The following is a 27,049-nucleotide window of genomic DNA, read 5'->3' on the forward strand; positions in this document are numbered from 1 at the left end:
TTTAGAGCAGAGCAACAGGGTGGTATAAGCAAGCTTAATAAATTACATGGAAATAACATCAAACTCTTAACAAATGCTCAAGTCACCATAAAAGCCACAAACGTCTCATAAAGATCTCCCCCAAAGGTGCTCATCCATTGTGGCAGGAAGAGCATATTTTTTTGAACTGCCCGTCCTCTCATACAAAGGTGAACCTTCAGAAGTAGGGACTGTAACGCATGGGCATTCTGTATCTGGGAGCCTTCCTGCAAGAGATAGTGAAATATGCAATTGCTGATCACCATCTAATTCAAAAATCAAGCCAAGTTAAAAAGGCAATAGAAGAGGAGCCTACCCATACCCATACGGGGAATTAAAATAAGGAACCATATATGGCGTCCTAGACCGATAACCCATGAAAGGATTGGCCCGCCGCGGACGATATTGCTTCATCCCAGGAATGTTGGTCCGCTTTGCTAGTACCTGCAATGAAACAAAATCAGTCATTCATGTAGTCAGTTTTACCAGAAAAAACAGCAAGAAAAGGGTTTTCAAAATCATCAGGGTAAATGGACTGGCTTGACCTTCAACTGGCGCCCATGTAGTTCGGATTCGTTTAAGAGGAGAGCCTCTTGAACAGCCTCTGTTTCAAGGAATTCGACATAAGCATAACCTTTTGGTTGGCCAAATTTGTTAGTTCGAATGGTAATTCTATTTATAGTTCCACATGACTGGAAATGCTGCTGCACTTCTTCAGGCGTACAGGAATAGTCAACCTAGAAACAAAATTTTGGCATATAAGCAGCAAGGCAAAATACCACAAAAAAAGTTTGGATGAATCAAACCAGCATTTTGCAACCAAAGGCAAAACAGCCAAGTGCTGTCCTGTCCAGTTCAAACATCCAGCCCATGATATCAAGACAAACTATAATCATGAACATAAGGAAAACATCAATAAAAAAAAGTCACATAAAATTGTTAAACCAATGATCACTAGAAACAAAATGCAATTAAGCTAACAATTTAAGCAAGTCATAGTTCTTGTATATTATTTGAGATATAAATGTTTCATACATAAACAAGTCCTGAACAAGTGGCTCGTTATGCAAGGCTCAAGCTGCAGGTCTGCCCCCATTGTCACTACAGGATTGCCAAACCAAGTAAAGGAAATACCTAATAAAACGTTCTCTACTATTCATCCTTCCACGTATACTTTAAATAGCAAATTCATAATACTTGAAGAATTGAGTTTCAAAAAACAACAGTTAAGAACAAGGCAGAAAATTAGGGCAATTAAAAATATTGATGAATCCATGCCCACCTGAGAAAACTAAAAAACAGAAAGCATTATTCAAGAGTATATCCAGATCTGAAACATGTAAATATTGGCCAAGAAAAGAATTCAATACAAGCAACACAATACCTGTCCCCAAACAACTTGCTATAATTTAGCCAGAAACAAAATGAGTATATGGTCAACTCTAGGATTACTAGTGTACAAAAAATCAAGGGTAAATGCATAAGAAATCAATTAAAACCCCCAGCACCCCAACACAATTCCCATCGCCAAACCACTTGCTATAATTTAAACAGAAACAAAATCAGTATACGGTCAGCTCTAGTATTACTAATGTACAAAAAATCAAGGGTAAATGCATGAGAGATTAATCAAAGCCCCCAGCGCCCCACCCCAACCCACTTCCTTTTTTATCCATGATTGATTAAATTGTGGCATGCAACTAATGCATTAACAGTTCTAACGTGATATTGGAAATCAAATATCAGAAGTAGATTGATGTAGAACAGAAGGGCAGTGAGAAAATATAAAGGGAAGAATAGAGGTGGCAGGAAGAAGGATACACGAGAAGAAGAGATATTTTACATATAGGAAATTATTATTTGATACAAAATGCCAACTTCCTGTTTCATTACTCCCTAATAACTACACATCAACCCCTAATTTTTAAAAAATACAAACAAAATGCTGAATTCAGTACATGCATCCTCATTCCCTGGAGTTGCCATGAAGTAACACCATTAACAGTATCAGTACCTTCCAATACTGTAATGGGACGATATCTCATAGTTCCCTTATTCACATCAGGCTGTTATGCCAGATGTTATGCTACGAGCTGTTATGCCTCCAAACCAGTAGCAAATTTGAATTTTTTGCACCAATTTTGTACTTTTTAAAAGCATTCCAAGCTTTTAAAACTTAAAACAAATTTATAAACTATATTCATCATAATTAGTAATCGCGAAGGATTTAACTCAAATTTACTGAAGACAAACAGACTGTTGTGTAGGGGAGAAATCGAATTTTATTAGAAACTATATTTGTAACATACATCCACATCTTTTAATTGCTAAAAAATCATATCAAAACTTAAACTTGATGCCAGGAGGTCTTCACTCTCTGTCCCACACCATATATTCTTCAATTAGATGTTTATGCTTTACAATGTATGCTACAAAATATGAAATATAAATATGTACCATTGTTTATGATTCATAATTTTATGATTTCTTCATTTAGATTAGATTTATACTCAATAAAATGGTCACTAGTAGCAGCTAAAAGACTATAGGTCTTTACTCTGTCTCACACCTCTTATTCTTAGATATTTATGGTATTTATGATTCATAATTTAATGACTTCTTACTTAGATTAGATTTATACTCAATAAAATGGTCGCTAGTAGCAGCAAAAAGATATCTCTCCCTTCATCAACAAAAAACCCATGTAACATTCAACATGTTCAGCATATGCTACATATCAGTGTAACTTGATTTAAAATTTTGGTAGTAATCATTCAGCATTAATATGCAAAGTCAAAAAAATGTGAAAATCTATAAGTTTTAACAACTTTTCCAATCTCATAAACAAATTCACTGGCACAGCATTGGTTACATGTTAGATAACATCTGAAATAACGACAACCGCCACACTGCAACCATTACTATTATATGTGCCATCGCCATCTTTTAGAACTATTGTCACAGGGTAGCTAATGGCAGACATAGCAAGAATATGATGAAAGAATCAGGAACCAATGGACCAAGAGTATTCAAAAAGAAGGTTCCATGGTGTATGTTGTTTGCAGATGATATTATATTAATTGACGAAACTAGGGACGGAGTAGAGGCTGAGTTAGAATTATGGAGAGAAGCTTTAGAATTTAGAGGCTTTAGGATAAGTAGAAATAAAACAAAATATATGAAATGTAATTTTAGTAATGATAGAAAAAATATTGGAGACAAAGTTAAACTTGATGATGAAGAAATAAATAGCACTTGTAGATTTCGATACCTTGGATCTATTATGCAAGCTGAAGGAGAAATTGAATATAATGTAATGCATAGAGTTAAAGCAGGTTGGTTAAAATGGAGAAGTGCTTCAAGTGTACTATGTGATCGTAGAATACCCTTAAAATTGAAAGGGAAGTTTTATAGGACAGCTATAAGACCAGCTATGCTATATGGATCGGAATGTTGGGCGACGAAAAAACATAATATCCAAAAAGTAAAAGTTGCCGAGATGAGAATGCTTAGATGGATGACTGGTATAACATTGAAAGATAAATTAAGGAATGAACATATTCGTGGTAGGTGTAACTCTTATAGAAGATAAGGGAGGGATGACTCAGATGGTATGGACACTTGCAATGTAAGTCTTATAGTACACCTGTGAGGAAAAGTGATTTAGTTACTATGGGGGACAATAGAAGGGGTAGGGGTAGACCTAAAATAACTTGGAAGGAGATAGTGAGCAAGGATTTAATATCCTTGAATCTATCAAAAGAAATAGTTCATGATCGCATAAATTGGCGAAAAATGATTCATATAGCCGATCCCACTTAGTGGGACTACGGCTTGGTTTTATTGTTGTTGTTGTTGTAACCAGGGACCAATGGAGGTGGTGTTGTTATGAATCTAGCTGATATTTTAGAGGAGATTGCTGGGTTCATAGGATCTTCAAACAGAGGAAGATACATGTGAGGGTTTGGGCAGTCTCCTATTTCAAGAGATCAGTTAGCCCAATTGGAGGGACCTTTTGAGGAGGTTAAGAGGGTGATGCTTGGTACAATGGGGAGAAAACCCTTGGGCCTAACAAGTTTAATTTAGCTTTTTTTCAACAGTTTTGGGATGCGGTCAAAACCGATTTCAATGAAAGTGCTTCATGAATTTTATGTAGGTGGAGTGATTCCTAGAAGTATGAACTCAATCTTAACTTAGATCCTAAAATGGATAATAATTTTACATTTAATGATTGCCGGACTATTAGCTTGATCACGATTGTTTATGGGATAATTGCTAAGGTTCTTACAGATAGGATTAGGGAGGTGACTGGGGTACTATTTCTTGCTCTCAATCTACTTTTGTTAGAGGGAGGTATATTTTGGATGTTTTAGTGGCTAATGAGACTGTCGAGAATGTTAGAAGTCAGAAGAAAGGTTCTTCGTGCAAGATAACACAACTTGGTTTTCAGCATCCAGGGGGGAGAGAAGTGGATCTATTATTTCCTCCTCTCTTCATTTTGGTTACTGATGTTTCGAGTAAGATGCATAATAGGGTCATCGATAGATGTTTTGTTAAGGGTACAGCAAAAAGGAGGTATGCTATGGTCGTTTTCGAGCAATGGAATAATTAAGCCATAATTCATTAAGTCATAATTCACCAGTTGATCATATCATTAACCATTTCTTTCTCTTTTTTTGTGCAAGGAATTTATCATCTATCCACTGATTTCTGCTGTTTCATTATTGCTGCTGATTGGCCATAGGGCTCTCTATTGATCCTGGAGTGTAAAGCAAAAAGGAGGGATGCTTTTGGTTGTTATGCATTTGCAGTTCAAGATGTTACTATTTTATTCTTGTATGATAATACAACTTCCTTCTATGATATTCTTATTATTGTGGTGGTCATTGCGTAAGTTTCAGGTCTCAAGATTAATTTGGGAAAGTGCGGCTTAGCTGCTATTAATCTAAATCCAGATGTGGCTTCTAATTTAGCAACTCTTGTGGATTATGCGATTTCAGTGGCCTCTTGACTTATCTAAGTGTTCCTTTGGCAATCCTCACCCTTTGAAACTTTGGGACTCAAATAATTTCTAAGGTTTCCAAATGCGTTGATTGAGGAAGAATGCTATTCGGGATTTTTTTTTTTTAATGTTGGGGAAGAACTTGTCTTTCCTTAATTGCCCTTTATTTCAAATTTGTTGTTTAGGATTCCAAAAGGTTCCAGCTTAGTTGGAGAGAATTATTAGAGACTTTTTTTTCTATTGTCATGTGTGAGTGAGAGGATCATCTTGCGAGGGAAATTAATTGTAAGTATAAGGATGAGGGAGGCTTGGGGAACAGTTAGTTGGTGCATAAAAGCATTGCCATGGTGGGTAAGCAGCTACCATTATTTTCTTCCTGTGACTATTGATACTTGTAAGTGTTGTTGTTTCTTGGGATTTTCATTTTTATAGTAAATTTAATGATAGGAGGACTAAGGAGTAAGGAGCTTTCATTACTTCTTCATTTTTTGAATTCCAAGTGGTATTCTTACTGTGGGGATGTTAGTGTCTAGGGTTTTATGCTTCTTGTGTCTTCTCCATGTAAATTATTTTATTCTTGTCTAATTCTCCATGTGAATTATTTTATTCTTGTCTAATTCTCTCCTCTTTCTTTTCTTCATGCCAATCATTTGTGGAAAGCTAAGGCCCCAATTCAAAACAATTTTTTTCCTGATGCAGAAAACAGTAGTTATTAATATCTAATCACCTCAACTGCGAAAGAAATTTTAATAATCCTGGAATTTGAGAGAGATTTTAATAATCATCAAAAAGCTAATACCTATAGAAGATGCTGAGAATGGTGACATCATATGCTCAAAACTAAATTCAGATCATCACAGATAAATGTAACCCTTTACCCATTCATTATTAGCTTAAAACTACTTCAGTCCATTTATATGAAAATGAGGTTTTTTCATCTTCCAAAATTCCCATACCAGGAGCATGTACGTAACAGCCACATGGACAAATTCATGCAACTATATCAACAAATCAACCTTCAACAACATGCACCATCTATATCAACAATTACTCGACTTCAGAATAAATCCAGCAATGCATGTGTGTGTGTGTGTGTGTCCATCAACATAATTATTTTCATTTATTTCTCCGCAATTTATCAGCACCAAAATGAGTCACAGTAATATAAAGAATCAAACAATATTATCTTGATATAGAATCTTTTACAAAGTTTAAAACTTCGGATGCTCAGGCCTTTTTTCCAAATTCCAAGAGCATATGCTGACTGCCAATAGTGCACTGAAGTCCAACACTTGCTTCCAAAAAGACCTCATGGTCAATGTTGATGAAGCCATTGAAGAACCTTATTTGTTACCCTTTGTTGTATTATTTTAATTTTAGCATTTTACAGGTGTCTCATGTTCAGCAGCAAAAATGTAATTTGTTGGCTCCTCATCACAAGGTTAATTAGGTAATTTGATCATGCTCAGATTATTCTAGAATCTACTAGGAATCATATTTAAATACAAATCAATTGAATTCAGTACAATTCATTTAAAAATTCAATAAATAATGCCTAGTTGGTATGGATAGACTTATAAGTAAAATTCAATTGAATTCTTATGTATGGCATTGAAAATGGGGAGGAAAAAAAAAAAAACTTGTTTCCTATTTTATCCCGTTGTTTAAAAGAAGAATTGAAATAATATTACCAATCGAGGGCAATAACAGTACTTCATTTCTCACGCATTCTCACCAAATTCAACCATTTCTTGTGAGATTTGTGACTTAGGAAAATGTACGTTCTTAGAATTGTGATTCTAACTCACTCTAGGAGGGTAGATCGTGTATCATGCAAGGATTGTAAGGATTGTAAAGTTATTCCAGGTGAAAGTCTAACCACACAACATAGAGTCTTAGTGTTAGATATATGCATTAAAAAATGGAAGAAAAAGGATAAAATAAACCAATGTAGGAGAACTAGATGGTGGAACCTAAAAGAAGAAAATATAATAAAATTTAAAGATAAAATGATCAAAGATGGGGATTGGACCTTAGAGGATGGGATAGATTCAAATACTCTTTGGAATAGATTAGCTAGCTCTATTAAAAAGATAGCAAAAGAGATTTTAGGCGAATCAAGGGGAAGATTCTCTAATAGCAAAGAAAGTTGGTGGTGGGATAAAGATGTACAAAAAATCATAAAGACAAAAAGAATTTGGTATAAAACGTGGCAAAAATGTAGAAATAGCGATAACTTTGAAAAATATAAGAAGGCAAGAAAAGATGCAAAAAGGGCCATTAGTGAAGCTAAATATAGATCATTTAATAGTTTGTATGATAGATTAGGTACAAAAGAAGGGGAAAGAGATATATTTAAACTTGCTAAAGCTAGAGAAAGGAAGAACAAGGACTTAGGAAATGTAAAATGTATAAAAAATGAGGATGATATTGTCTTGGTTAAGGACGAAGATATTAAAGAAAGATAGTGAAGTTACTTTAGTAAGTTGTTTAACGAAAACCAAATAGAAGGCTTAAATTTAGAATTGTCAAATGAGGAAAAGACTAAAAATATAATATTTATTCGAAAAATTAGAGTTAACGAAGTTAAGTTTGCACTAAAAAAGATGAAAAATGGGAAAGCTATGGGACCAGTAACATCCCAATTGAAGTTTGGAAATGCTTGGGTGAAAACGGAAGTATATGGTTAATTAATTTATTTAATACAATTGTAAAAACTAAGAAAATGCCAGATGAATGGAGGAAAAGCACTTTAATACCTATATACAAAAATAAAGGAGATATTCAAAATTGTAATAACTATCGTGGAATTAAACTTATGAATCATACGAGAAACTATGGGAAAGAGTAGTTGAACAAATATTAATGTTAGAAACGAAGATCTCAGAAAATCAATTTGGTTTTATGCCTAGGAGATCTACCACAGAAGCTATTTATCTTTTAAGAAGATTAATGGAAAAGTTTAGGGAAAAGAAGAGGGACTTGCATATGATATTTATTGACCTTGAGAAAACATATGATAGGATACCTAGGGAAGTTCTATGGTGGGTTTTAGAAAAAAATGGTGTATGTTGTAGGTATACCGATGTCATTAAGGATATGTACGATGAAGTAATGACTAGTGTAAAGACTATAGATGGAGAAACTAAAGAATCCAATTACCATAGGTGTACATCAAGGATCTGCTTTGAGTCCTTATCTTTCTGCTTTAGTGATGGACCAATTGACTAAGAGCATTCAAAAGGAAGTTCCATGGTGTATGTTGTTTGCAGATGATATTGTATTAATTGACGAAACTAGGGATGGAGTAGAGGCTGAGTTAGAATTATGGAGAGAAGCTTTGGAATCTAGAGGCTTTAAGATAAGTAGAAATTAAACAGAATATATGAAATGTAATTTTAGGAATGATAGGAGGAATATTGGAGACAAAGTTAAACTTGATGATGAAGAAATAAATAGCACTTATAGATTTCGATACCTTGGATCTATTATGGAAGCTGAAGGAGAAATTAAAGATGATGTAATACATAGAGTTAAAGCAGGTTGGGTAAAATGGAGAAGTTCTTCAAGTGTTCTATGTGATCATACAATACCCTTAAAATTGAAAGGAAAGTTTTATAGGACAGCTATAAGACCAGCTATGCTATATGGATCAGAATGTTGGGCGACGAAGAAACATAAGATCCAAAAAGTAAAAGTTGCCGAGATGAGAATGCTTAGATGGATGAGTGGTATAACATTGAAAGATAAATTAAAGAATGAACATATTCGTGGTAAGTTAGGTGTAACTCCTATAGAAGATAAGATAAGGGAAGGACGACTCAGATGGTATGGACACTTGCAACGTAGGCCTTATAGTGCACCTGTGAGGAAGAGTGACTTAGTTACTATGAGGGGCAGTAGAAGGGGTAGGGGTAGACCTAAAATAACTTGGGAGAAGATAGTGAATAAGGATATAATATCTTTGAATCTATCAAAAGAAATGGTCCATGATCGCATAAATTGGCGGAAAAGGATTCATATAGCCGACCCCACTTAGTGGGACTAAGGCTTGGTTTTGTTGTTGTTGTTGTTGTAATTTGCAAATCCTTCCATTCCGAGCAATGTGTTACAGAGTTTCACATCCATGACATGTGCCATAGAGCCGTATGGATAGCCTTGAAAGAACTTGATGGGCATGCGAATGTGGCTTGGAAGTAACAAAACATGGATTTGATAATGGAGTTTTCGTAGATGAACTAGGACTGTCGCTATGCCTTTACAGTATCTAAATTGTAACTACAATGTCATTCTCAACCAAGTGAAGTACAATTAACCACTAATGGTTATTCATGCTAGAACAAGAATGGTATGGAAAGATGATTATACTGGGGGTTGGGGAGTGGGTGGGTGGACGACACCAAATGAGCATCTTATCACCCCTGACGTCCTTTTGGCACTAAATGAACATTCCAAGAAGCGCATGGGGGTAGGCTCTGGACGTCCTAGAGGGGTGTCTTGGGATTCCACGTGGAATTGGGAGCCTCACGGATGACAATTGGAGAGAATGAGGTCATGCATTACTCCCGACCCACAAGCTAGGGCAAGCATTCATTTTGGCACTTGGGTTTACTTTTGGGTGGTGCCATCTTACCCTGATTGGACTATCAAGGAATGTTTAACATGTATAGGCCTTGAGTAGTGTTGTATCTTCTCCTAGCTCCATCTTGCAAGCGGTTAGTGGTAGGTGAGTGACACGAGGATCATGTTTTGGGGATGAGAGTAACCCCAGTTCTCGTGGGACGCAAGTTCAACACACTCACCGTCCAAGTCATGGTTCTTCAATGTCCGTACCCATTGGTACAAGGGCTGTCATGCCACAATGCTTGGCCAATGAGTTGATTACATAAGAATTCCCATGTATTCGGATGAGTATGGAACTTGGTGTAGTCTTGTCACTGCGCAGGTCACATGTTTAGCACATCCAAGCAATGTTGATTCTTTTGGCTTCAGGATTCTGAGGCCCCACGACACAATTTCTAAGAGTTCATGCTTGTTTTCTTGCGAGTCTAGTGAAGTTAAAGATGGCTATATTAGTAACACATATTATTTCAGTCCCAAAGTCCACTAGGTCTCCTAGCACGGAAACCAAGCACGGGAGTATACAAATACCAAATATATTCATTTTTTTCTCCTCCTCATTATTCTTCTTCTTTTCTAGGTATTGTCCATGCAACCCCCCACCCTCCTACCAAATAGAATCCCTAAAACCCTAGGATATTTCATTTGCCTCACACCACCATAAATCCCAACCTCGCAATCTACAGCCCTAATCTTTTCCTATCTAGAATCTCCAGCGACCTGCTGCATCCATTCCAACCATCCTTGTGAGTAGATCTCAATTGAATCCAACCCTAGTTGACTTCAAAAACTTCTTCCTACTTTCTACCCTACACACAAACCCTTAAAACCTCCTTCCCCAACCTATGTTCCCCAAGATATGACATATCCTTCCCAAATCTGTCCAGCATCACATATCTGGAGCTAAAAGCATGCTTTCAATCATAGCACACATCTCCTTAACGTTCCCTAAAATTATATTCAAGACCAACCAAACAGATATAATGCCACAAAAATTAAGGGGTCGTTTGGTATCAATGTCAAAAATTATAAAAACAAAAACTAAAAATCAAAAACAGAAACTAAAAAAAACAAAAACCAGCAAGCTATTTGGTTAATATTTGTAAAGTAAAAACTAATTTAAACCTAATTAAAAATGCTCATTTTCATCTTTAAATCAAGCAATATTTTTAAAAATTTGACAATAAAAATATATATTATTATAATTACATTACTTGATTGTTATATTTTCAAAATTCACTTTACAATAAAAATCTTAGCGTACAAGAAAGTCGAAAAATAGTGAGAATATTTTGTACTTGGCTTTTATTATTTTTTAATATTTTAGATTTATGGATATTTTATATATATATATATATATATATATATAAATACATGTGATTATTTTATTTAATTTTATTTTAAAGTGTATATAAAATGAATTATTTAATTAAACTATTTATTTCTAAATATTAAAATTTTCTAGCTACAAGTTGCCAAAACAACTAAATACCATAAATTTTGGTTTTCAGTTTTTTTAGCAAGCAATTGAAACTTGAAAACAGAAATAGAAAACTAGCAACATAAACAAACGCGTTAAGAATAGAAATAAAAAACAGAAAATAGCAACGTTACCAAAAAGGCATTAAGATATTAGCTTCTCTCCATATGATTGGATTATCATCAGCTCCCCTTTGTGACCTAACTTTTAAGATCCTCTCAGCTATTTCTTCAAAGATAATCTTTTCTTCGACTTGTAAATGGTTTTCAAACTTTTCATGCCAATTTAACATTAGACCATGCCTTTTCCAAACTAAAGATCCAATTCAATAAACAAAGGATTCATGCGGTTTTCTAATGCAATAAATTATTTTAAACTTTTTTTAATCAATCAATTACTTTAAATCTTGTAAATAAAAATTATTTAAAAATAAATAAAAAACAATGGCATTACTCCAAGCCAATGATTCCAAAAATCTCAAGTACAAATGCAATGAATTAAGTTTGTAGTCACAAAACAAAAACGCAGAATTACGAGAATTGTAAATTGCAAACATGAATCCTAATTTTAGTACGGAAAATTCATGGGAAAAGAAAGACACAAAATGAAGAAGAAGCAAAAAATGCAATACGTTATAGAGGTGATGGAAAAGAGGAGCGAGGCGGACAAATTCAAATTAATTAGAACTCAATGTTTCATTTTCCTTTTTCCCTCTTGGTCCATCTTGCTTTAGAGTATAACTATATCCTCACTCAAGCCATCATTCGAATATATCAAATCTAATTATTTTTTGTTAGAACTATCTTAAACTGGAAAAGGTTCTGAAATTCAACAAAACAATTTAAAATGCGAAACCAGGAAAAAAAATAAATACAAAGAATTGAGGCTCAAGTTGAGTTGAAAATTAAAATAAAAAATGCATAAATTAATGAAACTCAGAAGATAAAATGCTACTTCCAAACAACGGGTTATTAAATATTTCTTGGCTCAAGAGAAGGATTAAATTTTCAATTTCAATGGAAATTTGAATAGAAAATTTGTGGAAATTAAGATTTCAATTTTAAGAAAAAACTAGAAACTAAAAATAAATTTTGCAAATTATGGATGAAACTTTCAGAAATATTAAAAAATATATTATTGTAGGTAATTTAGAAACATAATTAAAAAGCTAAGCATCCGTTTAGTTGTCGAAAACATTTTTCGTTTTCCATTCTTTAGTTTTTCAAAAAATTATAAATATTTTAGCTTATCTTTTAGTTTTCCAAGAGTCATATTAAAACTGTAGAAATAAAAAATTTGTTTATATGTAAAAAATTATTTTTCATTTTTTATTTTTAGATTTCAAAATAATTATAAACAAGACAATTTGTTTTTCAATTTCCCAAAAATTATGTAAGGCAATATTTGGAATCATGTATTTTGAGGCTCAAATTTAGAGTTGTATAGATTATGTAAGGTAATATTTAAATTCATGTGATAAATTTATTTAATTTTAATTCAAAAGTGTGTATAAAATGAATGATTTAATTAAAAAACCTATTTCTGGATATTAAAATTTTTTTAGCAACAAATTTCCAAAACAGCTGAAAACTATAAAATCTGGTTTTAAGTCATTTTGCAAACAGTTGAAAGCTTATAACAGAAATAGAAAACTAGCAACATAAACAAACGGTTTTTGTAATTTGTTTCTTCACTGCATAAAAATGGAAACAGAAAATAGAAAACAGCAACGTTACGAAACAGACCTTAAGATATCAGCTTCTCACCATCTAATTGAATCATCTTCGGCTCCCCTTTGTGACCAAACTTTGAAGATCCTTTCAGGTATTTCCTCAAAGATAATCTTTTTATTGACTTGTAAATGGTTTTCTAACTTTTTCATCCCAATTTAATGTTACCATACCATTTCCAAACTAAAGATCCAATTCAATAAACAAAAGGATCCATGTGGTTTTCTTATTTAATCAATTATTTTAAACTTTTTTTTAATCAATCAATTACTTTAAACCCTGTAAATAAAATTTAAAAAAAAAAAACAATGGCATTACTCCAAACCAATGATTACAAATATCTCAAATACAAATGCAATGGATGAAGTTAGCAGTTACAAAACAAAAATGCAGAATTATGAGAATTGTAAATTGCAAACATGAATCCTAATTTTAGTATGGAAAATTCATGGGAAAATAAAGACACAAAATGAAGAGGCAAGAAAAAAATGCAATCTGTTATCGAGGTAATGGAAAAGAGGAGCGAGGCTGCGAGAGTCAAATTAATTAAAACTCAAATGTTTTACCATTTTTCCCTCTTTGGTCCATCTTACTTTAGAGATATAACTATATATCACTCAAGCCTTCATTTGAATATATCAAATCTAATTATTCTTTGTTACAACTATCTTAAACTGGAAAAGGTTCTGAAATTCAACAAAACAATTTAAAATGCCAAACCAGGGAAAAAAAATAAATACAAAGAATTGAGGCCCAGGTTAAGTTGAAAATTGAAACAAAAAGATGCAAAAATTGATGAACTCAGACGATAAAAAGCAACTTCCAAACAATGAGTTATTAATTATTTCATGGCTCAAGAGAAGGACTACATTTTCAATTTTGATGGAAATTTCAAGAGATAATTTGTGGAAATTAAGATTTCAATTTTAAGAAAATACTTGAAACTTAAAATAAATTCTACAGAGACTATAGATGAAAATTTGGGAAATATTAAAATGTATTATTGTGAATAATTTAGAAACATAATTGAAAATTTCAGCACCTGTTTAGTTGTCAAGAACATTTTTCGTTTCCATTCTATAGTTTTTCCAAGAATTATAATTATTTTAGCTTATTTTTTAGTTTTCCAAGAGTCATATTAAAAATGTAGAAATAAAGAATTTGTTTAAATGTAAAAAATTATTTTTCATTTTTTATTCATATATTTCAAAATAATTATAAAAATACAACTTGTTTTTCAATTTCCCAAAAATTATCTAAGGTAATATTTGGGATCATGGATTTTGCGGCTAGAATTTGGAGTTGTATAGATTTAGAAGAAACTATATACATAACCAATATAAATTAAAACTCAAGATTCGAATTCCATGTGCCCATACACAAAGAGTTAGAAATCTTAAAAATAATTACAAAAAAAAAAATTCCAATTTTTCTATATAAAGTTGGAAAATTAGAAAACAAGTTGACACTGTAATAATTTAACAATTAGAAATGGAAAATAAAACTATTTATACAAGCAGATAGTGCAAAACTATTTATTGTTGTTCATTTATTTCATGCAAATGTTGTAAAAATGAAACATTAGCTAACTTTTTTGTGATTCTTTCAAAAATTATAATGGAAAATAAAAACTATTTTCCACAACCAAATAGGCCATAAGTATTTTCCGGTTTTTCTCAAAATTACCAAAATTTAAGACCATGGTTTCAAAGCTTGATAGAGAACAAAAAATAAACAAATAAATACATTTTTTTGAGTTATTTTTTCTTCCACCAAAAGAAGCTATTCTTCTGCAGGCAAAGGACTCATAGAAGCACATATCATTGCTAAATGCTAAGATTTGTGCCCCAACTCAAACTTCCAGCATTTTTGTTAAGTACAGCTAATTTCATCACCCAAAAATAAAAATAAAATTTTAAAAAAGGGCAACCTGATGCACAAAACTCCCGCATATGCGAGATCAGTGGAAAAGGTGGATCATGATGGGTAGATAATAAACAGCCTTACCTTTGCATTTTTGCAAGAGGCTGTTTCCATACCTCAAACTCGTGACCTAGAGTCACACAACGACAACTCTGCCGTTGTGCCAAGACACCCCTTCAAAAATAATAAAAAAATAATAATCATAAATTTTTCTTTCCCCACCAAAGCTCATTAGTGAAAATTGGGAATGCAGAAAGTGATGAAGATGGTAGGAATAAAATTATGAAAGCAAAAAGGTACGAGTATAAAAATAGGAACATATTCCATAAGATTACTATTTTGATAAGACGTAAGAACCACCATTAGTATGTATTTTGCAGATTAAAAGAGTCGACGATAATCCAATATGGCATAAATGAATTACAGATCACATTACCATTCAAGAAAAAATATTTATGCCCCTGTAAATGCATGGAACTCAAAATTTTCAGCTAAATTCTTACAGGTCATAAATTTATGAAGTCCTGGAGTTGAAGATAATAATAAATTTACAACAAGGAACCCAAAATACAAGTAAACAGTTCAAATCATATTGCTACTGACCATCATCTTATGAAAGCATTAATGGATATTTAGTTGTTCCTATCTAAACAAGACAAACATGATATAATAACTGGAAAGAAATCAGAGATCCCTATTTATTCCAAGGGGAAAAAAAAAAAGAGATCAAAGATCCCTCACCATAAGCAGCAAAATATCAAAAGATTCCCAGGGCATAGACCACCACCACCACCATAAGCAGCACTCTGGCTTTAAAACCATGACAGTCCATACCCACAGGTTGTCTTTATTCTCCAAGGCACTTTACTCCTTTGACCTGAATGAGTGGGCTGAGGAATCTCAAACTTCATCCATTGATCTGTTCATTTCAGACCAAGAACTTGAATTTGTACTGACACAATTGTTAATCCTTTCAAAGGCTAATCTTCCATCCTTCAACCATATCAAGTAGGGAAATCAGGCTTTTTTCTTTCTGAGTTTTTTTTTTTTTCTAAAACTGTTCCAGTTGCCTACTAGTTGTTCCTCTTATTTCTATTTTCTTTTGTTTCTTTTTCTTTTCTCTCTTTTTTTTTTCTTTGATTCTTTTCTTTCTTGGGACTGCAAGGGGAAGGAGTTCCCTCTATTCTTCTCCTCCTACAATCACTCCTTTTTCTTTCTTTCACCTTCCTCATTTTTCTTTATCCGCACATACAGCTATAATTTTGAACAAATTTTCCTTCTATAAACCAGGGATATTTTAATTCAGAATTACTTCCACCCAACCCCACCACTAGTTAATCAGAACTTGGAGAACGAAGCATTGACCCTGCGATGGTTGTCAAAACTTCAGTCAAAACAAAATTTTAAAACCAAGCAACACCAATAGAAGCTTATATTTAATTTAAAAAAACTTAAAATGAAATAACAACTGGACAAGATTTTAGTGGTCAACCCACATTTATACAACAGAACAGTAACAAGGAAATGGATTGCCAAAGAAGATGCACTGTCCTATCTCAGAACTCAGACTAGTAATACATATACCAAAATAGATGCAGTGTCCATTCCTCAATCATTAATTGAATTATGATTTTAAATATTTTTCAGATAATAAGGTAAATTTCCATCATCCCAGTCAATAGGGATGTTAGCACCAAATTCCACAAAAAATAAATAAGGAACAGTTAACTCAATAATATAAGTGATATAAACAAAAAAATATAGTTTAAATACTAAAATTTATGGAAAAATATATAAACAAAAAAAAAAACAAAACAAAAAATTAAAACAAAAAAGAAAAAACAAAACAAATCAATCCAACTCAACAAAGGTGAAGTCCCAACCTTGTTGAGGCTAGCTTGCATATGAAACATGAAAACATTATTAAAATTTTCTTTTTGAAAAAACAAAAAGGCTCACCCGGTCCACTAATTTACGCAAGATAAAACCAGAAAAAAAGTTAGATTCCAAAAAAAGTTAGATTCCTGTACATAGTACTGTTGCACAAATACTGTTCCAGTTACTATAGCATACTAACTTTCACCCATACAGTTTATTCATTTTACAGCAGGGATTCATTTATTAAGTTCAAATCAAGAATTGCGATTTGCTAGGTTTTTTAGGGTGTCAATATAAATAGAAGCTTATGGCACATTGTCTATTGGGAAAGATAGAAGATTATCTAAAAACAAAAGATGGTTTTTTTTTTTTTTAATAGCAAAAGAAAGTTATGGAAAAGAGAAGAAAAACTTACAAAAAGTCTTTTAAACTAAAAATATAGACAAATGAGGAAAGAAGAAATAAAACAAAAAACCTAATGTGACTAAATCAAAAAGCCCCTTTTCAAATCCTTTCCTCCCAACCTAATTCATCTTTTTCTTCTTGCTCTTAGCACAGTCACTTCTTAGCCTCCAAAAGCAGACAATCACAAACCCATCTTATCCATAAGTTGCTGGACTTCAATATTCTTCTCATTAACCTTCTACTCAAGTGAAACAAGAGTGGGCAAAATTCTATTTCCTTTGAAATCAATCACCTATTAATCTCTACGCAAGTCAAATTGGAATTTATATGATATCAATACTAGAAAAATTCATCCAAATGATAGACAACCATCACATGCAAACTCACGATCAAAGTCACATTCCCCATCAATCTGATAAGTCCAAATTTCTTATATGTGATAAGACACGCCATCCTCATTAACCTCCACCCTGATTCATCCCCCAAATCAATTTTTTCACCATTAGAGGAAAAAATGCAATCATTATTTCTCTTTAAAGCTTTTGTAGAACGTAACTCGAAATTAACCCCTTTTTTCAATAATAAATGGAAAAGGAGGCAATTGTGAATTAATCAGAGATCAAAACAATGCAGAAAATATTTTTTTTATAGAATAAGAAGAAATTCATCGATAGGTTAAAAACATACAGACAGGAGAATAAGACATCTCCCAAAAAAAATATGAGAAAATACAGATAAAAGCAAAGAAGAAAATCAAAAAAAAAAAAAAAAACAACAAAAACCCCCCCCCCCCCCCCCCCGAAAAAAAAAAAAGGCGCACACCAACAATTCAACCAAAAACATCAAATTGTGTTGAATATCTTAAAAGATCACCCTCTTAAATTTCCCATGACCTACACACTAAAGAGAAGCCAAAAAATGAATCTTCTCCCAAACTATTTAATAAGACCGTGGGGTTTTATCGTAGAGAAATTGGGGAAATTTAAAGAAGGGAAAATAGTAAGAGAAAATAGGGCTTTGAACTTCGAGGGGATCTACCTCCAAATTACCCAAAAGCCATGAATTATGTTATTACTTCATTGCTTGCATGCCAAAAGCTCTGTAGAAGTCACATATATAGGGTAGAGAAACTTACTCCTATTAGGATTGTAAAATATCCTCTTGAATCCTAATTGATTTGGAAATCCTAACAAACATTAAATAATCCTAACATTAAATAGAATTCCAATTGATTTTGGAATCATATTAATTAGAAATCCCAATCGATTTGGGAACATAGTAGTCAAAGGCTCAAGGCACACCGAGGCGCAAAGGGTACTTGGAGATGAGGTGCGAGGCGAAGGTGCGTGCTTTACAAAGATGAGGCGCACATTTATTAAAATTGTATACAATGCCTATTTGGTGGATAATTGATATATGAACACATCAATAGTAATATTAGAACTTAAAATGCCAAAATATTCAATACCAAAACATAAATGCATAGAAATTATGACAACCAAGTACCAAGTACCAAGTTCCAAGTGAAACAAACATAGTTCAACATACGTAATTACGCATGCAAGAGTTCAAGCTTCAAATTAGAAATGAAATGAAATTGCCAGGCTGAAGGCCCAAAAGCATCAACATAGTTCAATATCAAAAGAGTACAATAAAAGATTTCAGAGTCTAAAATCCAAAAATCCTCCTCAATCATCATTCATGACTCATCATCAACTAAGTCTGCCAAGATATCATCATCTTCCTCTTCATCATCAGAATTTTCTTCTCCAACATCTTCTTCCTCTTCTGTCTCCTCTGCACTATCCACTTGGATCTCATCCTCTTCTACAAGTTCCAAAACTGTAGTCCAGCCCCTAGCACTGCTAGATGATGCTCTTCCTCTAGAAGATGATAACATATTTGCACTTATTCTTGATCTAGAGTGATGCAAGCAGTTATTTACTCCAGCAGCTCTGGCAACAAAACCCCAAGTCAAAAGATCATCTTCAAACACAAGTTCACCATTCTCATCAAAATTGCCATCCATCCTACCAATCAACCACTCATTACTATCATCAATGTCCTTTAGAAGGATGGGATCAATGGTGTAACACTTTTTGTATCGACGCCTCAAAGTTCGATTATATTTCACAAATACCAAATCATTCAAGTGTTGCTAGGCTAGCTTATTTCTCCTTTTGCTATGAAGCTGCAAGAAGTTTAAAGTAACATACTAAATAATGATCCTAAAAAGCAGTAGATTGGTAGTTCATGTTCTTTAATCCACGATATCCTAATGACTTAAATGTTGGAATATGCTCCAATTTCTTTCGCAGACAGTAGCACTACACGTGAGGCTAAGGATTTTCACAGCAACCTTTTGCAAGTTTGGAGTCGATGATCCAAATGATATCCACCATTGCGCTGTTATAAAATAAATTTAAAATGAATACCTACTAGCTAAATAGCAAAAATAATTTTAGACTACCCCATGCTTTTATCTTCCTTTGCCTCACTACTAAACCAATTCCAAAGAGGCCACTAGTGCTAGTGTAATTTTCCAACTCATGCAGAATTTTATCTTGCAATTCATGGGTTGGCACCAACCTTGTAATGCATTCGTACAAGCCCGCCATGATTTCTTCATCTTGCGAAATGTGGGGATCTGAATAGAAATATTCCGAGTTCAAGTAGTGTGCACTGTGCAGCTGCATGCAACGGTTGATGGAGTTGGCATCCCCACCTCGTATCAATAATTTCAAATGCCTCCTTGAAATTATCCTCTCTCTCTCTCATCAAAAACCCTAGTTATGGCTTCCTTAGCCCTATCCATTGCTTCATAAATATATCCCCTTACAGGTTTCTTTTCCCCATCAACCAAACAGAGTACGCAGACAAGTGAGTCTATCAATTAAGAGCATGGACAATGGTACTCCAAAAGGTAGGCACCAAAACAATACTAGCTGCTCTTTTGCTAGCTTCCTCCTTTGCCCATTTAGTAGCATTCCAATGCACAAGTATTACAAACAAGCCCCAAAATACACATAACCATATACTAGTTAATACTAAATACACATAATAAAACTAATTAATTAAACACATCAACCCTTGTCTAATGCTTCTCCATTAATCTCCAACAAGGGTCAACCCATGGTTTGGATTCTTGTCCTACACCAAATGTCCCCCCAGTTATAAAATATTTGGCCTCAAATTTTGAAATGTTGGCGGATCAAAAATAAGAAGCAAACTTGTAACTTCTTTGAAAGCCAATGCTTGAGTGATACAAGAAACCATGATCCTTGGGCGGCATCATAGACTTGACTTGAGGCTTGGCATCAATAAAGACATTAGGAATGAAAAACTCAACAACAGAAGTGTTTGAAAGACTTTGGATGTCTTCAAACACATTCATTGCCTTGCGAAGAAAGAGAAACAAAGAGAGAAAAAGACAACAAGAAGAAAGAAGGGAGAAGAAGAATAAAAGAAGAAAGAATAAGGGAGAAGAAGAAGACAAAGAAGAACGAAGCAATAGCAACAGAGAGGGAGAGAAAAGTTGCAAAACAACGTAGTAAGGAAGAAGAGAAGAAGAGAAGAAGAGGGGGGAGAAGAAGAGTGAAAGGGAATGATGGGGAAATTGAAATGGAAGAATGAGGTCATGGTTGAGCTTTGATACCAAATAATGCAAGCACAGCATCAAAGATTTGCAGCCATGAGAGGGGGAATGGAGGAAAGAGGAAGAAGAAAGAGGGAAGAGAGGACAGAGGAAATACAAGGGGGAAAACTCACGTTTCACTTCAAATTCAAATTCATTAACCTGCTTGCAATGTGGCTTTCACACACTTATTATAAGAAAGCCTCTTAACAAATGAAATGGCACATATAGCCCTAAAACTACAATAAATTACATACCCCTAAAATACAAAATATTACAAATCCTAGAAACACATAATCATATGCTAGTTAATACTAACTATAAAAAATAAAACTAATTAATTAAGCACATCAATCCATGTCCTATGCTTCTCCATTAATCTCCAATACAACAAATGGTTTGGCTTCTTGTCCAAGATCACATTGTTATATTTCTTTTTCTACAGCATTATAATATTTAATGAATAAAATCAACGTCATTATCATCGAATAATATTTATTGAATAAAATCAAATAAAATCCATAACAATGTCATTATCATAACTAAAGAGAGTTGGAGAGACCAAATAAGTGTTTGAGGACTCTTGAAAAAATGTTCAAAATTAAAAATACATTTAAAAATTGTGAACACATCTAAAGAACATTATACACAAGTCAGCAAAGTGCCTTTGCTTGACATAAGAATTACTATTTTGTAGAAGTATGCATGACCCAAAGGTAACCACAGGGCAAAAGCAACACAAACCAATCATAATTAAAAAATTTTATCAAATATCTCAAAAGAAAATGACGTCACTATAAAGTATTTTTATTTGCAAAAGGGGCCCCCACCCTCAAAACCTGCTAGTACAAGGCATGAAGGAGCACCATAGTAAACATGCTCCTGCATATATGCACATGCACACACATATATACATGCATATGCTTCTTCCCCCTCCACTTTATTCCATTAAGATTCACAAAACATTAATTCTTTCGTCATAAATTCAGTAAAATAAATCATTAATAAGGTTTTATTTTCTCCATTATACTGTCTGCAGTGAAATTTTTAAAATGAAATTTATATCAAAGTGCATCATTATTGCAAGGGGGAAGCATTGGAGAAGTGTGAAAAAATGTGTAAATTTGGTAGGCAATTCCCAACCCTGGACCATTCTATAGGGCAGGTTGCATCTCTAAGAAGCATTCTTGTGACATACTAACATGGCTCCTTCCATAAGAGTGTCCATGTCAACAAAGAAATATCATATTGTTGTCCCAAAAATAGAATTCCAAGGCAATATCAGATTGGAGGAGAGGATTGACAAACTAAATAAGGGAAAGGAGGCCTTACATTACCAACAAACACTGATCGAGAATCTACTTCCTCTCTACTAGCTTGTGCCGCAGCCGCAGTAGCAGGATCTGAGTTGCACATAAAATGAATAAGGGACAGAGAGCTTAAAATATATGCAGATAAAATTCTATTATTATTATTATTATTATTATTAACAAGAGACAAAGGTACTCTATTGCCACTCGTACTTGTAAAACCAAACAAAAGTACCATGTAGTTCATCCGTGTATTGTTAAAGCTTGATGTACACTGTTGTTCCACAACCTAATAGCATAAGTTTTGAGGTGAATTGGTAATCTGAAATGATTGCAACGAAGTTCAAGGTTCTGTTCTTACTTGCAAATATTGTCAATTAGTTAAGAATTATATTATTCTTTATAAAGGTGTCATTCATCATTTGGTACCTCTCCAAGTGCAATCAGATTGAGCGTGCAAGGAGAGTTACAGCTTAATACACATCTTTGGCCAACAACCAAATAGCTTAAGCTTCTAGGTGAAGCAGTAATCAAACAACTTCCTGATGTAAAGCTCTTGACTGGAAAAAGAACTATACTAAAGCACTTAAACTGCATACGTTATTGTTAAATCCAACAAATCTCGCAATTTTGTAGCTAATTTAATTCAAAATAAGCATAAGGGGAAAGGCAAGGTTGCTTTCAATAAAATCAAGGCAATAAATAGTCCTTTATCCAGCTACTAGCCTACTATAGTCTTGCTGTAGCTTCTGAAAAGTGAAAGCCTTGTGAATAACAAAAATATAAAACAAAAACAAACACACACACACACACACACAAACACACAAAGATGAAGGTGATTTGAATCTTTCATGCCCTATTTTAACCTCAATAACCTTGTGATGTAGGAAAAGAACCATGACTATGGGAAGATCCTTGGAGAATAATTTAGAAGAATTGGGTCAAGGGATCAAGGGATTGTTGGGCTTAGTTAATAGCTAATTGTGTTTAGTTTAATTAGTATAGGTATTATGTGTATTTGGGGGCTTTTTTGTAGTATTCGTGTATTTCAACAGAGTGTTCGTAGTTTCATGCAATTTTAGGGCTATAAGTGTAATTCCATGTGTTAAAGGCTATCTTATAAATTGTATATGAAAGCCATGAAGTAGTTGAATTTGAATTTGTAAGTGCGCGTGTGATTCCCCCTCATAGCTCCTCCCCTTCCTCTCTTCAATTTCTTCTAATCTCTCCTATGGCTGCAGATCCTTGTGCTGCCCTGCATCATTTGGTATCAGAGCTGGAGATTGATATCTATTTTTCACTTTAATCCCCAATTTTTCCCCTCTCTTCTCCAACTGAATTGAAAGTGAACGTGCTATTCCCCCTTGTATCTCCTCTCCTCTCTCCCCCCCTTCCTTCCTTGCTTCAACTTCTTCAAATCTCTCCTATGGCTGCAGATCTTTGATGCTGCCCTACATCATTCTGCCCCTTTTCTCTCTCTGGTTTTTTACACTCCTTCTTAACTTCCAATTTTCTCCCTATATTCTCTTTCTTTCTCCTCTTTTCTGTCTAAAATCTATTTCTTCTTCTTATCACTTTCTTAATTCTCTTCATCTCTCTTTCTATTTCTAACTTTCCATCCATGTCCAACACTGCAACTTTCAGCCAAACTACAGTTGTGCCACTCCTATTTTGAACACCACTTTTCCGATAGAATTCCACAACACCACCCACACAATCAAAAACAGAAACCACCAAAAGGCATACCTGCAAATTTTCAAAGTTGTCCAACCAGACGTGTAGTCCCCCAAGTGCTGGCAAAAGATTTCCCAACCGCCAGTTTTCCAAAATCCCTAACTTCCTGTGCTTTTCTCATCACAACACCACCACTGTTGTAATCCCCACCACCTGATCTACCTTCGCCTGACATATCATCGCCAAAGAACCACCGCCAAGGAAGTCTACCTTGTCTTCTACAGCTCCCAGTTTCTCGTGAAATTGATCCAGCCATGATATTTTGCGTTTCTTCCATGATATTTTGATCTGCAGCGTGATGTTTTGATTGTGGATCTTATTTTTTTGCAAGCGAAAGGCGAGAAATTATCGCTGCAAGCATCAAAAATCAGGTTTTATTGCTGCATTTTGTGAATTTTCAACATGAATTTTCAACGTGAATTTGTTCCATTTCAGCAAAACATTAAAGATGAAAGATGTATTGAAGATAGTTCTTGAAAATTGGGAGTCATTTGTGTTTTGCAAACAGATTAAGAATTGTTAGCATATTGCTTAAGGGTCCTTGGTGATATATAATTCCACCAAGGTGACAAATTATTGGAAAAAGGAATAACATTTGTCATACTTTGGGCACAATTTTAAGATTTTTCAGACCTTTCTCAGGTGCGCAGGTAATGTTAGCAAAATCATCATTGATGGAAGATGTCTTACGAATATAATTCCTATAAATTGGCTCACTCATATGCAACTTCATCCGAACCTCACCAAAAGACTTATAAGATATCTTGGGTTGACAACTCTACTTTACAAGTTCGTGAAAGATGTTTGGTTCTATCCAAATAGGTAAATATTTTGCTAATGTTTGATACAATATCATACCCATAAAAATTGGCCATGCACTCCCTAGTTCTCCTTGGTTGGATGGTTTGGGTGTGACTCAAGGATTTGGGAACATGTCTTCCACATTAATGGCAAGAAGATCATTTAGAAGTCCACTCTACCAACCAACCAAGAAAAAGAATTAGCTAGAGTTGCTACTCAAATTGAAGACATTGCATGCAAGAAAATGCATGTGTTTGAGATATCCAAAGTCTTCCACACATTCCTCTTGTTGAGTTTTTCATTCTTGATGTGTTCATTGATGCCAATTCTCAATTCAAGTCTATGGTGCTGTCAATGGATCTTGGCTTCTTGTATCACTCAAGTGCTGACTTTCAAAGAGTCTAAGTTTGCTTCTTCCTTCAAATTTGACATCAATTTTTTTCTAACTAGGGAAGATTTGACATAGGATAAGAAGCAAGACTATGGGAAGAACCCTATTGAAAAATAATTTGGAAGATTTGGGTCAAGGGATTGCTATTTAACAGTTAATTGTGTGTTTCATAATCAATGTTTTAAAAGGTGAAGGCATAAGGCGAGGTCTTTTAACCCTTAAGAGGCGAGGTGTAAGCCTTAAGGCATTGGGGCATTACCCTTTGGGAATTTGTTCTTAAGATAAATATATGTTAAATAAATTACATATATTTAAAAAAAAAAGAAAAAAATTAAGAAAATCACAAATATAATGTAAAAAAGAAAATTTTGGATATACTTTGCAAACTATTTGTTGGTCATTCAAAAATTGCTAACTTGAAAACATAACATAAATCATCACAAGAGATAGCTACACTATTACAAAGTTCAAACTATTTTCATGATCTAAGATATAACTTTCAATTATTTTGGAAAGGTTTGAGGTTCAAGAGTTTTAGAAATCAACTCAATTTTATGGCATTCCTTTTATACAAACATGTAGTTAATTTTTTCTAACCAATTCTAACTTGCGAATCACACATCCAAATGTGTAAGCCTCAACTAAAAAGGCACAAAAGGTGTGCCTTTTGTCAAAATACGTAAGCCTCTTAATGTAATGCATTAACCTTTTTGAAATTTGGTATTTATAATTGAGCCTCAAGGCATTTTAGGCATGCCTTGCTTTGAGCCTTTTAAAATGTTGGCTTAATTTAATTAGTATAAGATTATGTGTATTCGGGGATTTTTTTGTAATATTCGTGTATTTTAAGGGTGTGTTAGTAGTTTCATGTAATTTTAGGAGTATAAGTGCAATTTATGTGTTAAGAGACTTTCTTATAAATAGAGTGTGAAAGCCTTGTAGTAATTTGAATTTGAAACTGATCGAATGATTTCCCCTAGTTTCTCCTCTCTTCCCCTTCCTTCTCTCTTCAATTTCTTCTAATCTCTTCTATGGCAAGAGGTCCATGATGCTGCCCTACATCGCCTCGGCTTCCAATCAAAGCTTGCTCACAGAAGCACCTATGTACATATACAAAGATGTGTTAATTGCTCCGCAAGCAAGGAAGAGCTTCACTAGCACTACCCACTTTCCCATACCACCAGCCACTGCTATTGCCAGTGGCATGCTCCCAAACAAGGACAGATTTTTCCCCAATTGCCATGAAATGTACATTGATCCTAACAAAATGCTACCAAATTTATTCAATACATAAAAAATCCTTCAACGATCGGACATTAGCCTGTCACCTAAATAACCTATATGAGACATACCTTCCAAGGGTACCTCTCTTTTTTTGGCTTTTGGTTACGGCGGAAGACTCAAATATGAGACCTAGACCAAAACCCATCCCCTCATTCCACCAAGGTTGGTGGCTTATCGGGCTTTAAATACTCTTTTAGCTCCTTCTTTTTTTTTATAGAAATTACTCCCCAAATTTTCTGTAGATAAGAGTACATTTTATTTCCACTGAAAGGTACATTTATCCAGTGTCTTCAACTCTTCACAAAGCAAGGATGGCGGTAGGGAACCGACATCCCTGAAACTTTATTAGGGATTAGTACATATAACATGTTATGACGCGGCGAAAAGTACATATAACATGTCACGACACGCTCATACGGAACAAAAGGGAGATTGAAGGTCCAAAAACCCTAGAAATCAGGAAGACGTGAGCACAAAGCAAAAACCTTGTACAGAACCCATTTCCTTCTCGACCTTTGCCTGCATCTCCCGCAGAGCGGCCGCTTCATCTTCCATCTCCTTCAATCGCTTTTTCATGTCGTCCAGTTCCTGCAATTCCACAGCGCCGGTTAGGGTTTCATACTATGAAAATCAATTAAGAATAAAAGAGAGGGAGAGGAAACAACGACTGCCCCGTTGTCTACTCCGGCCATGTCAACGTCGCCTTCCATATCTCCGTCTCTCTCCCTTGCTCGCTTGCTGCGTCTCTCGAAAGATCAAGTGTTCAGCGATACATACAAATAGAATAAGAGCAATGATAAAATTTCTGCAAAATTGGGGGGACAAGTCATGTTACTTTC

At 34.1% G+C, this 27,049-nt stretch overlaps 1 protein-coding gene across 4 annotated transcripts; it reads right to left on the bottom strand.

Moving 5' to 3' along the window:
- Nucleotides 1-27,049, bottom strand: LOC131163601 (polyadenylate-binding protein 2-like). 4 transcript variants are annotated; one of them, XM_058120200.1, is made up of 6 exons: nt 26,882-27,049; nt 26,696-26,798; nt 22,023-22,093; nt 564-755; nt 335-462; nt 1-245 (listed from the first exon to the last, which is right to left on the bottom strand). In XM_058120200.1, the coding sequence occupies exons 1-6, from the start codon at nt 26,918-26,920 to the stop codon at nt 197-199; spliced, it is 582 nt and encodes a 193-aa protein (XP_057976183.1). In that variant the 5' UTR covers nt 26,921-27,049; the 3' UTR covers nt 1-196. The 4 variants fall into 4 exon arrangements, with proteins under 4 accessions (XP_057976183.1, XP_057976181.1, XP_057976180.1 ...); XM_058120198.1 differs by having other exon boundaries at nt 341-462; nt 26,876-27,047; XM_058120197.1 differs by having other exon boundaries at nt 26,876-27,047.

This window comes from Malania oleifera, chromosome 9 (genome assembly GCF_029873635.1).
Source record: "Malania oleifera isolate guangnan ecotype guangnan chromosome 9, ASM2987363v1, whole genome shotgun sequence".
Taxonomy (NCBI): Eukaryota; Viridiplantae; Streptophyta; class Magnoliopsida; order Santalales; family Ximeniaceae; genus Malania; species Malania oleifera.

What these genes read in the sequence shown, in the direction of transcription:
- LOC131163601 (XM_058120197.1), bottom strand. Translation starts at nt 26,920, where the DNA reads ATGGAAGGCGACGTTGACATGGCCGGAGTAGACAACGGGGCAGTC. An exon ending in TACATGGGCGCCAGTTGAAG is followed by an intron (nt 463 to 563) that starts GTCAAGCCAGTC and finishes GTTTCATTGCAG; the next exon opens with GTACTAGCAAAGCGGACCAA. An exon ending in AATTCCCCGTATGGGTATGG is followed by an intron (nt 246 to 334) that starts GTAGGCTCCTCT and finishes TATCTCTTGCAG; the next exon opens with GAAGGCTCCCAGATACAGAA.